At 43.8% G+C, this 16,529-nt stretch overlaps 1 protein-coding gene and 1 long non-coding RNA gene across 3 annotated transcripts in view; one reads left to right on the top strand and one right to left on the bottom strand.

Annotated features, from left to right (window-relative positions):
* Positions 1-12,062: 12,062 nt before the first annotated feature.
* On the bottom strand, positions 12,063-13,799 carry LOC310743736. The gene is made up of 2 exons (XR_014539204.1): positions 12,911-13,799; positions 12,063-12,660 (listed from the first exon to the last, which is right to left on the bottom strand). It is a non-coding gene; the product is annotated as an uncharacterized lncRNA (long non-coding RNA).
* Positions 13,800-13,930: 131 nt separating this feature from the next.
* APPL2 (adaptor protein, phosphotyrosine interacting with PH domain and leucine zipper 2) overlaps positions 13,931-16,529 on the top strand; it is a 32,350-nt gene continuing 29,751 nt past the window's right edge. The window contains exon 1 of one of the 2 annotated variants that reach the window (XM_083574095.1): positions 13,931-14,405. In XM_083574095.1, coding sequence (XP_083430221.1) covers positions 14,034-14,405 — 372 coding nt within the window. In that variant the 5' untranslated portion in view covers positions 13,931-14,033. The remainder of the gene's footprint in view (positions 14,406-16,529) is intronic. The other variant, XM_083574094.1, reaches the window with a different exon arrangement.

A 16,529-nucleotide genomic window follows, 5' to 3' on the forward strand; every position in this document is an offset into this window, starting at 1 on the left:
AACCCCCTGCGGTGTAGGAATCCTGCCCACAGCCAGGAGAGGAGAGGAGGGCGAAGTGTCATTGGAGAAGCAGAAGTCTCTTGCAAGAGTGGAATGACAACAATGGGTACAACCCATTGTCTCTTTTGCTGTCATTTGCTTTCTTGCTTTTCTCGGCCACTTCAGATAGTCTGAAGGAGTGACAGAAGATGCATGAGTAACAAACACTTCTTCTCCTATCATCTAAAAGGCTGTCATCTTCCATGCTGACCTGCCTGCTCCCTAGAATCTAGCCTTTCTCTGTGTCCCATCTTAAGAGAATCTCTACCCAGGCCTGGGAGCTCTGTATAACATTGTAAATAAATAACTTAAATTATGAATGCCTGTGTGAAGCTTAAACCCCACAGTCCAGGTTCAATCAAGCATGGAAATGGAAACACAAATCCATAATGTTTCCCTTATTTCTGCTTCTTTAGGACATGGGAACTGACCTTCTCTTTATTAATGTTTACCCTGCTTTAGATGATGGAATCTCCTGATTACTGCTTTGGTCTAATATGAAATACAATATTGTAATGGAAAGAACAGTTTATAAAACAGTAATTCTATTGTATCTTTGCATGCAGCAAATGAAAATGCAGTAAAGCCTTTGACCTACAGTCATTTACCTGTAGGTTCTCCCGCAAATTCTCAAGGAACTGCTCTAAGTGAGAGATTTTGTTTTTTTTAAGTTGGTAGACAATATATATAGCCCACAGCCATCCCTGAGTGGCCTCAGACCACCAACCTTCTGGTTAACAGCCAGACACACTGACCTATTCCACCACAGGAGGGTCCTGCTGTTGGCTCAGACCAATGGCCCACCAGAGTCCACCCAAGGTCTTGTTTGCAACCAGATGGCAAAACACACTTTTAAAGCACATGACCGACTTCTCCCAAAGAATCCTGGGAATGGTCGTTTGCTAATGATTCAGCAAACTATGCGTTTGTGGGGGTGGGTTGGGGATAAAACTACAGTGCCCACGGGTTCTTTGGAGGGAAGAAATGTGCTTTGACTGTATGGTGACTGTAATGGCAAATAGCCATGAATGGTCCTTTCCTCCATGAATTTACCTAATACCCCTTTCAGCCAGGTGTAGCTGCATCATCACTCACCACTATAGCTGCAGATTCCATAGCTATTGTGTGTTGAGGTGCGAAGAAGGACGTTCATGGCCACTAGCAATGTGATGGCTACATACTACCTCCAGTATGCCTTGAACACCAGTTGCTGGCGATCCTGAATGGGAAAGAGGCTATTGTGCTGATTTCTTTACCTCTATTGAAACTGCCCCTATTAAACCTAAACCTCCTAAAAGAGAGTGAGTATGGTAGCTTTGCATGCAGCAATAACAGGAAACACAGTCTACTTGCTTTTTCTATCCCTCTATTTTAGGGAACCTGAGGCTCTTCAGATTTTGTTGTACTTCCAACTCCTGTCAGCACTAGCCAGTATGGCAAATGGTGAGGAATGATGGGAAATGTAGTCCAATAACACCTGGGGGGGGGACATAGGTTCCCCGTCCCTGCTCTGGTCACAAGCATCCAAAGATGCTCAAAGTGGCATCAGCCAGCTGCTTGAAGAGTTATGGTTTCTTGTGAATCTCTTGGAATTTAACAGAATTCCTCTGGTTAGGATAACATTCTCTTTGACTTTGGTTCTTTCTCCTGTGTGGTCACGATACAGATCTTCACATCAGAACCTGAGCCAAGTCAGACACAGGAGGCAGCTTCTCAACAGCAACAAAATAAATAAATAAAAATCAATTATACTGCAAATGAAAAGACAAAAAAAAATCCCCAACCCCTACCCTCTGCCACGTTCTCTTAACAAACAGCAGCAAGGTTAATAGACTGGCATGTTATCAAGACCCTTAATCAGCAGTCTTTTTCTGTTGGGGAAGGTACTTAATTGTGGGACGCGGGTGGCACTGTGATCTAAACCACTGATCCTAGGGCTTGCCGATTGGAAGGTGAGCAGTTCGAATCCCTGCGATGGGGTGAGCTCCCGTTGCTTGGTCCCTGCTCCTGCCCACCTAGCAGTTTGAAAGCACGTCAAAGTGCAAGTAGATAAATAGGTACGGCTCCGGCGGGAAGGTAAACGGTGTTTCTGTGTGCTGCTCTGGCTTCTCCAGAAACGGCTTAGTCATGCTGGCCACATGACCCAGAAGCTGTCAGCAGACAAACACCGGCTCTCTTGGCCAGTAAAGCAAGATGAGCACCGCAACCCCAGAGTTGTCTGTGACTGGACTTAACGCTCAGGGATCCCTTTACCTTTACCTTTTACTTAATCACTTTCTTAATCACGAGCAGGTATTTCAGCCCTATTGATTTTGATTTACACAGCTTTAACTGCTTTATTGAGCTGGTGCCTAAAGATCAATTTATTTACCATCATATTAGCATGTACAGGAAAATCTCTCTTTGCGTAGGAAGAGACATAGAATGATATGATAAAGGGGACTAGCATTTCAGCATGCAACTAAATTATCCTCAAAGTGAATGGATTAGGCTGCAATTCTATACCCATTTACCTTGGAATAAGTACCATTAAACTAAGGTTGCCTCCAATCTGTTGCTATTTTTCAGAGGGATTCAATCACATACCAGCAAATTCAGGTTGCACAATGAAAGATTTGGAGCTCCAACCTTACAAAAAAAACAAAAACAAAAACAAAAAAAACCCCACCTCAGACTTTTGCAATAAGGAAAGATGGTAAAATGCACTGGGAAACATGGGGAAACATTTGCTTGGTGCAATGGCATCTAACTTCCTGCATTGCAGTGGGGTTGGACTAGATGATCCTTGAGATCACTTCCAGCTCTGTAATTCTATGAATCTATGTGTATTTCCTAACTTAAAAAAGGGGGGAGGGGGAGAAAGCTAATCACTTTGATTTATTGAAACTATGCATAGAAGAAGAAGAGGAGTTTGGATTTGATATCCCGCTTTATCACTACCCGAAGGAGCCTCAAAGCGGCTAACATTCTCCTTTCCCTTCCTCCCCCACAACAAACACTCTGTGAGGTGAGTGGGGCTGAGAGACTTCAGAGAAGTGTGACTGGCCCAAGGTCACCCAGCAGCTGCATGTGGAGGAGTGGAGAAGCAAACCCAGTTCACCAGATTACGAGTCTACCGCTCTTAACCACTACACCACACTGGCTCTCCATAGGCATGCTAAGCCAAAGTTCTTCTCATATCTATTGACTCAGAATCATTTTCTGGAATTTTTAAATTTTTAGATGACATCTCATATATATATATATATAGAGAGAGAGAGAGAGAGAGCGCGCACTGTACCGTGGAATGGCAGAACAGCAAAAAGCCTGTCATTTTGCTCTTTTACAGAATGTTGTGCTGTTCACATTGTTGCATAATAGTAGTTTCTTAGAAAAACCACTTGAAGAAAATTGCTATTTATCTAATGCTATGTTCCCCCCCCCCCCCGCAAAGCAAGTGCGTTCCTAAGTGCCATATGATGATGTTTACATTTGAAGACATCAAAGTTGCTTGGTACTCCAGAAGATCCATAAATTTATTCCTACTTCTATTTAATCCACTTACTCCTATTTCTAAGGGTTGGTTTTTTTTAAGGAGCCCGTTTTCTGGTGGGTGTCAGCTGTCTGAGTCTGAACTGAAGACTCTCAGCTTCAAATGCAAGCCCCCAAGGTGATGCAATTTGACAATTAGCAAGTTTATTTACTTATATTGATTACATTTATATCCCACCTTCCCTCCAAGGAGATCAAGGTGGTTCTCCCCCTCCCCCAAGTTATCCTCACCACAAGCCTGTGAGGTAGGTCAATGCTGAGGGACAGTGATTAGCCCAAGGCCGCCCAGGAAATTCCACAGCTGCGTGAGGCTTTGAAACCTCGTCTCCCTAGTCCTAGTCTGACCTTCCAATCACTTTGCCACACTGCTTCCAGAGTCAAGTCTGTTGTTATTATTTGTTTTTTAAAACAGCATTGGGAGAATTTGTTCATTTATATATATATATTTGTATCCAGCATTTCTTTCATCATGATGGAACGCAAAACAGCAGATGTGTCATTCCCAGGTGGTCATCCCTCTAGGTATGGACGACTCTCATCAGGCCCTCCCAATGGCCCAGAGAGACCTGGGCCACTTCCAGCTTTTGAGGCCCCTGGCCATAATAAAAAAATTAAAAATACGATATTCAAAAACATAATGAAGCACCCCCAAAAAATTGAGTGGTTTGTTTACATATTCAGCTAATCTGAGGAGACATGTTCATCACAGTCTAATCTTGTCGCATAAGGACAGATATGTTTTTTATTAATATTTATGAATATGGTTTTTATAAAATGTATTTTACCAAATCACACCACTTGTTTGCTTAAATTTGCACTTCTAAGCTGGGAGTCACGTGGTGTCACGTTTTGGTCTGATGCAGACAAAAGACAATTTGGGAAACTTGCCCCAAAATCAAAACACGTCTAAGTAGCCAAGACACTCCTTCAAATATTCTCCTCAAAAGTGGCTGCCCAGTGATCTGCGCTTCTGGTGAGCCAATCAGATTGTTTAGCTGAGTGGACTGATGGAGACAATAACCACCTGAGACTGTACCTCAGCAGCAGCTTAAGATACTCAGGTGACTTAAGAGCAGAGCTGACATTTGAATGAGGATGCACTGCCACTTGAGAGAGGGCGCAGGGAGTGTCTGTGATTATTTCAGGGCATCACTAAGTGCAGGAAGGGTGTTGGTGGAGGTGAGGAAACTCCTTCAGCCTGAGGGCCACATTCCCTTCTTAGGGGGCCACTAGCCAGAGATGGGCAAGGTCAGAGGCAAAATGGTGGAGCAATGGATGTAATGTGTACTTTTTTACAGTATACAGCCTCTGCTATCATATCACTGGCCTAAACCCACAATGGGCAGCCCTGTCTTTTGCCTGGATGACCTACTTTGCAGAGGACAGTCCTCTGTTTGAAGGGCTAACATGTCCAAATCTGGTTTAAAGGGTAAAAGAAAATCGGTAAGGAGGGACAGAAGCAAAGGCCTTGAAGTTGCACATCAGCCCCTGAACAGCAGACCAAACAAGAACATAAGTCACAAGGGTATTGTTTTTCCTTTTTTTTTTAATTAAATATTTATTGGTATTTTCAAAAAACACACAACAAACAAAAACAAAAAAAAATAAACAAAATATTCGAAACTAAACAAAAAAAATAGAAAAAACACATACAGTTTCTGATACTTATTTTCCTCAACCTTGTTTCTCAGACCTCCTCACACCTCCCCTTCTTGTATTCCAATTTAAATTGTCAATTCAGCAAGTCCTTAACTTATTTCTTCACCTTAACTTAAACATTTATTCTAACATACTGTTATTTTACTTTACTTCTTTTTTCCATTTCCTCCATTTATTTTTAACAGCCTTATTCTCACTTAGTTTAAAAAAAAAAAGAAAAAAAAACCAATTTCACCTTATTAAAATTACACATCAATACTTATACCTCATTAATTTATTCTTGAACCTTTTTCCTAAGGTCGACCAAAATTTCCCTTCCACGGTTTACCCAATTTCCTTACCACTAACAAAATATAAAACAAACAAAGCAATGCAAATTATCCTTATGTACCCTTTGGATTCCCAACCTCCACCCACCCTTCTCCCGGTTCCAGTCCCCAACCAATATCCATCAGTCTTTATATTATTTATTTAGCCTGGAGATCTCAGGTCCGAGGCCCTTATGTCTCTCTCAGTTCCTTTCTGCCGGTCTCTTTGATAGACCTTGATGTTAAGCCCCAGGTCTCGGAGGGGCTCCGGCCCAACAGAATCGGTGTTGCTTCTAGCCAGTCCTCCATACTTAAAAGCAAAAGCAAAGCCTATGGGGTATTCCAACTCTTGTTTCAAATTTCTTTCTAATCCAAATGTCCCCACAGCTCCAGCTTCCACCTTCAACAAATTTATAATCCTCAGGTCTTCAGATCTCCTCAAAAGAGGATCTCTCCATTTTCCAAATTCCCAATCAAACCAGGCTTTCCGCATCCAGTTTTTATTGTCCTTTTTTATCATCATGTCAGGCCTCATATTGTAGCTCTCCTTTGACTCCTGCAAACCTCCATCTCCTCCTTCGTTTTCTTCAAAAAGAACATATTGCTCCATCGTGTCTACGCTTTCGGTTTCATTTATTTGTTCAGTTGAATAGGCTTCCTGTTTCAAATCCTTATCAGACTCCAAGCTGTTGTTTACTGTCCAGTGTAATAGCGCTACCTCTGTAGACAAAGCATCGTACTCATCTTGTAAGTTTCCCAAGAGAACCAGTGCTCTGTCCAATTCTGCTTGGAATTTAGACACTCCAGCCATTTTTGTAATGTAGTATCCTTGTTACCCCTCTAGGGGGATTTAATTCCTTGATCTTCCTTTCAGCTCAAAAACCAAAAGTCCAGTTATTTTGTATCAACCTTATTTTCAACAAGTTATCCCGAATAAACCAGCAAAAACAGCAGAAACAATGTTCTCTTTTTCCAGCTGACAACTAGCTGACTAGCAGCTCACTTGACAGCTGTCAAAATCTTCCATGCAACAGGCTTTCTCATCGGACGTTCCCGGGTCTAGGGGGGGGTGTAGTTTCAGCTCCCAAAATTCTTTTTATCCTCCAGAATATCCTCTTATAATGTCCAAACCGTGAGGTCAGGATCTTTAGTTAAAAAAAAACAAGAAACAGATTCTCTCGACCTTAGCTGCCCAGTCCTTTGCTTTAAGTTGTTTACAAAGAGGGGGGGGTGGACTTCCTTTTTAGCCCCTTCCCGCTCGTTCCAAATCCAAAATAAGAAATTTTTTAAAGTTCCAATCTCCGTATTACTCACGGGTTGATGTTTTAGGATCCAATCACTCTTAGAAGAAGTTGGCGCTCTCTGTCAATGGCTTGCGGCTTCACTCCGTAGACGAGGGAGTACTCTCAGCACCACGCCTTACCCTGCCTCCGTTCCGAAGCCTTTAAAAAGGCTCCGTCGCGGATTGGGGGGGCGCAAATGGTGCCCGCCGAGTCTCTGTGTTCACAGGCATCCGCGCCTGTGATTTTAAGGGTCCCCGCTTCGCCGCAGCGGCCAGACCCAGACGCTACGGAGCCGATTCCCTCCGGAGCTCGGAGGGAATCCGCCATTAAACAGTGGCACCAACCCGGAAGTCCACAAGGGTATTGTTTTTCCATTATGGTGACATGCATTGTATTTCTATTTAAATTATTGCAGCTGCTTCAAAATTTTCATCTATACATATAAATTAGCATATGCGAATCCGTGCCTCTCAAAGTATATCTCAGTATCTGCAAAGGAGTAAATGTTTGACTGATCATTGTTAAGTGTGAGCATTTTCTAGCCAGAGCAAAGTAAACAATAAGGAAAAGAAGTAGATCAATAAGCTGTGCACTACGTGATGCCTTAGGGTTCATGCACATTTATTTATTGGCATATGTGCTAGAGTTAAGGTGCTTCCATCTCCTCCTCAGAAATGTTACATTCTAAGCACTGTGGGCAAGGAGCTGACCCTGGTGCCACACAGTATATGTTCCACATTTGTAAGAAATCAACTTTGGAACTCCCTGCCTATTAACATCAGACAGGTGCCTGTTTTCAGTGCTGGTTAAAAACAGTTTTGTTTAAACCAACCTACGCAGTTATGTAGAATGTTGGTGCGTGGTTTAATCTGCTTTTAGTTCATTGCTGATTTTATTTTTTTTAATGTTTCAAGCAGCTTTTAAAACTGCTTTTACCAATGCTTTTATTGTTTTATTATTTTTGTGGACCGCTTTGAGGTGTATTTAGTTTAGATCATCATCTGAGCCAGTCCGTAGCTACTACAGTGGTACCTGGGGTTAAGTACTTGATTCGTTCTGGAGGTCTGTTCTTAACCTGAAGCACCACTTTGGCTAATGGGGCCTCCCGCTGCTGCCGCGCCGCCGGAGCACAATTTCTGTTCTCATCCTGAAGCAAAGTTCTTAACCCAGGGTACTATTTCTGGGTTAGTGGAGTCTGTAACCTGAAGCGTATGTATCCTGAAGCGTATGTAACCCAAGGTACCACTGTATACTATACCAGCTATGAAACATTTGCCTCTTTTAATTTTTAAACAGCTCGTTCCCTCCTTCACTGGTCTTCATGCTAAAAATACAGATTTTGTGCCTGACTAGGAAACAACCCTGATTTGCCTTTAAGTTCCCATTGGAATGGTAAAGTGTGTTGAATGCAGTTCCTCCAAAACTAGCAGAACCAGTCAGATCAAATAAAATCACGGGATAGATTATAGTTGGCATAATAGGCTCCCAGGCTTGAATCATAGACTAAACAATGCCTCTCTCTTTTTCCCTCCCTTCCTCTCTCTCCAAGGACCTTTCAGGCAGCTCACGTGTGGAGTTCTTAAGCTGAGAAAGGAAATTCATGGGTGTTGGCTTAGTTTGCAAAGTGCTGTGGAATCGAAATCCTCTTTGTTGTGAGGAACAGCAGCAGGCAACTGGTATGCTGAGCTAGTCAACTACTTATGAGATGATTGGCTTCAGGGACAGCTGTGTGTGTGAGGGTGGGGCCTGTGGCAACTGCTCATTGTACCTGTCGCTGTCAGCGCATGCAAATTCTGAAACTGCCACTGAAAAGGATGAGTGCAGGCATTATGCCCTGCAATACTGCCTCTCATGTACTCCACCAACTACTGCCCCTTCCTACTTGGCAGTGGGCATCTTTCAGTTTAAGAGACTCATGCTGGGGCCAGAAAAGGGAGTTAACTTAGAAGTCTCCCTATCATAGGAGTTAAAAGGCTTGTTCACACGTTGGCACAGAACACAGGCTGTCGCTACATGTGTGCAAGGCTGCGTACACACCACAGATTTAAAGCACATGATTTCCCCCAAAGGATCCTGGAGACTGTAGCTGACTGCTCACCGACTGAACTACAGTTCCTAGCACCCTTAACTAACTACAGTTCCCAGAGTTCTTTGAAGGAAGTCATGTGCTTTAAATGTATGGTACGCATGAAGCCAAAGTGTTTGTGTGAAGGAGTGTACACTTGCTGGTTTGTACAACTATTGTGTATGCAGGGACACAGACTCTACCCACCACACTACAATAATAATAGCAAGCTTTCCCCTGAACTAAATTTCTGATTTCATTATTTCACGTGTTTTAATTCTTATGCTTTTCAACTGGTCGCTTTGCTGTCTATTTTAATTAAGGTAGTTTCAATGCCCCCATGTAACTGTTATTGTGTATTTCAATTGTGCATTGATTTTATAGTTGTAAAATGTCTAGAAGCCATTTCTGCATATAAGCAGTGCACAAATTGATAAGGCAGAATTATTGTGACATGTGCACATGTACAATTGTGCATGTTGTACATACAGGGTCACTGAGTGCACATGCCTCTAATCTGTCAGTTCAGGCGGGCTCCTCCTGCGGTCGTGGCTTTGATCCAAAAAGCTCACTTTGTAGCACTGACACCACCAGCAAGTGGTACCATCAGGGCAGGACTTTGAGGCAGAAGTCCAGGGCCCCACTCAGCAGAAGTGGCCAAAGGCAGCTGAGCCACTTCACCACACTTTGATGTAAGTGAGGTAATAAACATTACCATCTATGGTTAGTGTGTGAATGCAAGCAAGCTATAAGACCATTCAACATATGATGTGGATGTGAGGTTACATACTAAGTCTAAAGGAATTTTATGTCACAGTCATGGCTTCCCTCCAAAGAATCCTGGGAACTGTAGTTCTTTAACTACAGGGTGGTGGGACTTGTACCTCTGCGAGGGATAAACTACAGTTCCCAGAATTCTTTGGGGGAAGCCATGATTGTTAATGAATTAGGGTGCGATTACCACATTGCACCACTGCCACCAACCACAACAGTGGCAATATTCAGAAAGAAATGTAGTGTTGATTCAGTCGTTCCTTTCTCAGAAACCTTGCTTTTTCCTAACCCTGCTCAGAAAATGCAGTTGCTAACATTAAAAATCCATTTCAGTGTTGTCGTTTTCAACCGACTGAAACCGAGTGTCAGAGCTGATGTCTGGTGGAAGACTAGCCGACCTTCTTTTGTTCAGACAGGCAAAGCAAAGAGAGGGCAATAATCTTGTTTATGGGTCTTAATCAAGGGACAGGAACCACACTGGCAGAGAGGACTCATGCCAAGCCAGGCTTAGGACACTGGGTTAAAGGGTCACATCCCAAACTGTATATGCAATATTAATCAATGTCAAAGCTATGTAAACCCCAAGGGCTGGCTATAATTAGTGACCTTCACTTCAAACAAGCAATCCCTGACTAGCTTTCCCAGTTCTATGGCTCAAGTGTTGAAGATCTGTCTCATCATTTATGGTCCCCAAGCTCCTTAAATGCATATGTACATGCATTCTTTCTCTCCACGGCCTCTCCCCTACCATGCATTCCCCACTTTCATTCCTCCCCTGTTGGCCTCAGCCACAGTTAAACATTGTTGTTGTTGTTGTTTAGTCGTGTCTGACTCTTTGTGACCCCATGGACCAGAGCACGCCAGGCACTCCTGTCTTCCACTGCCTCCTGCAGTTTGGTCAAACTCATGCTGGTAGCTTCGAGAACACTGTCCAACCATCTTGTCCTCTGTCGTCCCCTTCTCCTTGTGCCCTCCATCTTTCCCAACATCGGGGTCTTTTCCAGGGAGTCTTCTCTTCTCATGAGGTGGCCAAAGTATTGGAGCCTCAGTTTCAGGATCTGTCCTTCCAGTGAGCACTCAGGGCTGATTTCCTTAAGAACGGATAGGTTTGATCTTCTTGCAGTCCATGGGACTCTCAAGAGTCTCCTCCAACACATTACAGTGTATCAACACAGATGTTAACCATGGTTGATATGAACCAAGAGTTCCTTTCAACTGAGGTTTGCTGGCCAGCTTCAAATCCCAGTTGAGAGACAACCTTGGGTCCATGGAATAGAGTTTGTGATCCCTCTGCCTTTTTAAGCATGATACATTTGCATGGGTTGTACCTTAGGGGCAGATAAAAGCTTCTGTGTGGGCAGCTTTGGACAAATATTTTCTACCTCTGGTACCACTGTAATTATCTTACCTCCTGCCAGCCTCAACTGCTAAACCATAATAGTAATAGCAACATAGCATATAGCATATAGCATATTTCCTCAGAAATGGCTCATGGAGTTCAATAATATCATACTTTAATGTGACGATCCTTTGCATACATACTTTAGTCACAGGATTGTTCTGGCGAATGACAGGTCTTTTTTGACATAACACTAAAGACTTTAGAGCCTACTTAAAATGAAACAGAATTTTCATTATTTCACAATTCGGAGTTTAACAGCAACATTGCTGTTGGAGTGGCCAGATTAAAAAGGGGGGGCACCTTAGTTATGCAGAAAGGGGGATTTCAGAAGGTATGCTTGTCTTCCTTTGCATCTGGCTACCTGAACTGTTATACTAGGAAAGCTGTAGCAGCAGGTAAGTGCAACTGGCAGACACACCCTGTGATATTTATTATGCTGTTGGGAGTTGCCCAGAGTGGCTGGGGAAACCCAGCCAGATGGGCGGGGTATTAATTAATTAATTAATTACAGGCACACACTCAGTACGCTTTCAGTACAAAAGCATACATTATGAAGCTGACAAATACGGTAAGAGTCAGAGAGGGAAAACAGGAAAACAACACATTTATAGAGTAATGGCACACATTTGATTATGGATTAACAAAGTGCTGTACTAGATGCAGCAAATCTGCCTACACTCGTGGGAGAAATCTAATTCTCCAGAATACTTGCAGATTATTTTTTTTTTGCTTAAGAGCAGCTGCAATACTTCCCTCCTCTTCCACTTTAATTTACTCTTTACCGTTCAATGGCAAACTCATTTATGTGATCCTTTCTCATTGCATTTTTCTGTCTTTCTCTTCTTCGGTAATCTGCTGCTGATTATTGTTATTATAAACAAATTCTATACATGATTTTAGCAACAGCAACAAAGCAGTAGCCATCATGAAGACAGCGAGAAAGCAGGTAAATTTGGAAGACGTATTATACTCAATAAAAATATACAGAATCCTTGCCTGGATCAGTATCATACTACTTTAATTAGTTCAAATTTACAACTACTCTTCACACCCAGTAATCATTGATGATTAGAATATTACCATAGTCTTCCATGAAGAGAGACAAAAATCAATTTAAAAACATCTTGGTAAAGAAGATTCTCACCTGTCATCATCCACTGCCCCCCCCCCCTTGACACTGCACCTTTAAGAGCTGCGCAGAAAGCCGAAATTCATCCGGTGTTTTAATCATTGTTGTGTTTCTACTGTATAATGAAGAAGCTGCCATCAAGCAGCTGTCTGCCAAGAAAGCTGTCCATCAAGCAGCTGTTGAAGGCTTTGAGTTTCTGTTGCTGTATGAGGAAGCTGCCAGCTTTGAGTGTGCGAGTCACAACATGGCTGTTCAAAGAGGTTAAGGCAGCACTCAGTTCCTATGGAGAGGCTCTGGGACACTAGCCTGCCCCAGATATCTACTTCCATGTGAGAGTTGCTGTATTTACTCAGTAATGTGGGCAAGGCTTTCTAAACCTGTCCATTTGACTTTATTGCTACTTCATATGTCCTGGAATTTAAAAAAAAAAGGGGGGGGGGAGATAGAGCCAGTGTGATGTACAGTGGTACCTCGTGTTATGTACTGAAGTTCTCACCCTGGGCCAGCAGGGGGATACTGTAGATAGTTTTCACTCAGGTCCACGTCAGTTATTTTAGGCGGGGAAACCCTGGGTTGTTGTTGCTACAATGTTGACAGCCGGCTGCCTATAAAAGCAGGCCGGCTGAGCTGTTTGCTGTTCAGTTCTGTCCAGCTTACAAGTAAAGAGCTGCTCTGGAGAAATCGCTGTGTCGTCTGCTATGTTCGCCCACAACTTAACACCTCGGGTTACATACGCTTCAGGTTACAGACTCCGCTAACCCAGAAATAGTACCTCAGGTTAAGACCTTCGCTTCAGGATGAGAACAGAAATCGCGCCGCAGCAGTGCGGCAACAGCAGGAGGCCCCATTAGCTAAAGTGGTGCTTCAGGTTAAGAACAGTTTCAGGTTAAGTATGGACCTCCGGAACGAATTAAGTACTTAACCGGAGGTACCACTGTAGTGGTTAAGAGTATGGGAGGAGGTGGTCCCTCAGTTATAGTAACAAAGGAAGCTGAGCCAGTCCACGTAGCCCAGTGCTGGCCACACTGAGCAGCAGCAGCTCTCCAGGATTTCAGACAGGGTCCTGGAGACCTGGCCCTTCTGCATGCAAGACAGGTGCTCTAACACTAACCTACAATCCCTGCATCCTAGGTCATTCCATTCCACCTAAACATCCCACCATTTTAATCCGAATATTTTATTTGTACCTTCTGAATGGATTTAGGGTTGCAAGCTTTCAAACCACCTCCTGTTGGGTGTTTAGCAAAGCGTTTTCGTGGCAGCCATTAGAATTCTAGTTTCTTTTAGAACTGATCAGCAAAATCATTCATACCATTTAAAAAACCAACCTTTGCTTTCATATACATAGTGCAAATTGCTTTAATTCACGACATGCTTTATCTACCAGATCTAGTTCATATTGTGCTATTTCTCTCATCGGTCCGTGTACCTATTTCTGCCAACACTAAGTTTTTTACGAGCTCTTTGGCTGTCATCAGCATGATCACACACGATTTTACAAGGCCGGATAAGCCTTAAACAATATTAACAACAGAATCAAACGCTGCTCTTCCTGAAATAACCCCTCTCAGGCCTTCATGCCAGCAATGTTTCATTTTATTTCTCCGGGAGCCTTAAATACGATTTCAGCCTTGCAGCGTGACAATCTGCAGCTCTAAATTCGGCTGTGAAGGTTCTGCTGGACTTTCCCCCACCCTGGGCATCTGGTTGGCCAGTGCTGGGTAAGATGGCCTGATCCTGCAGGGCTCTCTTCTTCTGCCTTTAACCCGCACGTTAAACAAGAAACAGCCCGTGTGGATTTTTGTTGCAGGAGGCCCAGGCCGCAGCGCCGCCCCACTTCCTGATGCTCTCCACTAGTCGTCCCACTTCCTCCCAGAAACAGGAACTGGGAGGAGTGGTCCTGGGCTGGCTGCCTGCGGATTGTGCTGGCTGGCTTGGTGCGCAACAGGCGGCAACTACCTGCTTCACGCACCTGGGCGCTGCGCGGCTGCGGAACTCGCTTCTTTTATCTCCTTCCCGGCTGCGGTGGGAAAAAGGGAAACTCGCCAGATCCCTCGGCTGGGCGCAGCATCCGAAGCTGACGCGTCACAAGAGATCCACTTGCAAGCAGGATCATCCGCCCAGCCTGAATAATTCACGCTCGCCTCTCCAGCGCCAGACAATGCCCGCCGTCGACAGGCTTCGTCTGGAAGAGGCTTTGCAGGATAGCCCGCAGGTACCACCGCGGCACGTCTGAGTGGATCTCCGCGTCAGGCCGGCGAGGGAGGGAGAGAGAGGATGTCGCAGTTGTTGAGAGCTGCGCGCAAACGCCAAAGCTACCTGCGGACCGGGAGGGGAGGGGAGGGGGCGAGCAGGATTGTCAGTAATCCAGAATATGGCATTTAGGCGAGCCGAGAGCTCTTCCCGGGTGTCTGCTGATCTTTCTGTTGTGGGTCTGCATCAAAGCAAACCTGTGAGCTAGGCAGGGTTTTGGTGGTGGAGGTGCGTTTGTTTTCATAATGGTGCTCAACAGACGCAGGAGTTTTCAGCAAGTTGGAGGGTGGCATGTAATTTCTAAACGGGGATAATTTAAAAGCTGGAGAAAGAAGCCTTCTGCCGGAGAATGGAGGAGTCGGAATGGAAAAGTAGCCATTGTGGTCGGAGGTTTAAGTAGGAGGCGACCTTTCTTTTAAAGAAAAAGGTGACATTATTAGGACCCAGAAGAAATGAGGGAGGTCAGAACTCCTAGTCCGGTTAGATCAGCCTTTGCCAACATGGTGCCCGTGCCCAGATGTTTTGGACTACAACTCCCATCAGCCTCCGAGAGCACATCCATCCTGGCTGGGTCTGATGGGAATTGTAGTCCAAAACATCTGGAGGTGATATGGCTAGATGTTAAAACAGGTGGTGTTTTGCCCAGGTGTGTGAGAGAGGGAGAAACTCCAGTGTATAGGAATCTGGCTCTATGACAGAGAGGAAGAACCCCCATGGAGAAATAAAAAAACTTCTCTGCCCATCATCTACTATCTTGTGTAAATACACATTCCGTACATCAGCAGGATGCTATCATATTTTTCCAGGTTAAGAAGTGAAGGGAGCATGGAAATGTTCTAACAATGGTTCTAACAATAAAGCACTTTGGAAATATTAATGAGCTTTGGAGGGAGGAGGAGACCGGAAGTAGCTTTATCATTGTAAATGTATGGAGCTTCATTGTGACCAATCTAGGTCACTTTTAATAGGTGCATTAGGAGGGACATTTTGAAATCCAGGGGAAGGGAAACTTAATAATTGGATTTATTTGATGTATTTTCCTGGTCTCCCTAAGTTCCATGTGGGTAGCAATACAATAAAAAACAATGTTCTAAAGCAGTTATGATATGCGAATTAAGGTAGAATAAATTATGAATTAGAGACAGTTTGTTTCTTCCTTCCTGATCTTTTTGGATCGGAGAGCGAGTGAGTGAGCGAGAGCTCTTTCAAGTTTGTGGAGAACATGCAGGCATCATGTGACTCATCTAAATGGATGCTGGTGCTTTAAAGGCCTGAAAGTGAACAGGCCGGATGCTGATTTGCGTAGTACACAGAAGAGTGCTGAGGCAGTGCAAATCCTTTTTTTTAAAGGGCTGTAGTTTTTTCTGTTTCTTTACAGAAGCCACAGCATCATAGGTGCAACTGCTCACATTCAAAGCATTCTTACTTGTGCTAACTTGTGTGTACACTTTTTTCCACCGAGTTCTCTGGCACTTAAACACACCAGGGAGCTGCATGTACAAATTTACTGTCAATCCTCCTGATTGACACCAATGCTATGCACCCCTCCATCCAGGGCTCTGTTTCCCTCCTACTGATTTTTTTTTGAGGGGAGCATAGATGATGTTGCAGTAAAAAAAGTTTTACACCACAAGCACATTTCTCTGTCACTTTCCTTGTTGCAAAAAATCTAATCTTTGAGGGAAATGTGTTTGCTGTGCAAGAGCTGCAAAGTGACTTTAATTGCCCAAATTGAATTTGTATGTGTGAGACAGTCACTCTCCAGGCTTTCAGATAGGGTTCTCTCCCAGCCCTACCTGGGTCCCAAGGAACAGGTCCCTCTCTGTGCTGGCCCCACAGCAATGAAATTTCATTCCATCAGACCTGCGTCAAATTTCTGTTCTTCAGAGTCTTTGAAGGACCCCAAATATCTGCTTTTCTTCCATTGTCCTGGCAGGTGTGATGCTTGTTAGCTGAGTGAGTCAAATATATATGTAGAGCCAGAAAGAACATATGGAGTGTTGCTGAATTGCATGGCCAGAGGTCAGAGCCGTAATTTGGGGTGTGAATATTCGATTATAAAACTTTAATATGACCTATTCCACCA

The sequence above is a fragment of the Podarcis filfolensis genome (genome assembly GCF_964270895.1).
Source record: "Podarcis filfolensis genome assembly, chromosome: 10".
Lineage (NCBI taxonomy): Eukaryota > Metazoa > Chordata > Lepidosauria > Squamata > Lacertidae > Podarcis > Podarcis filfolensis.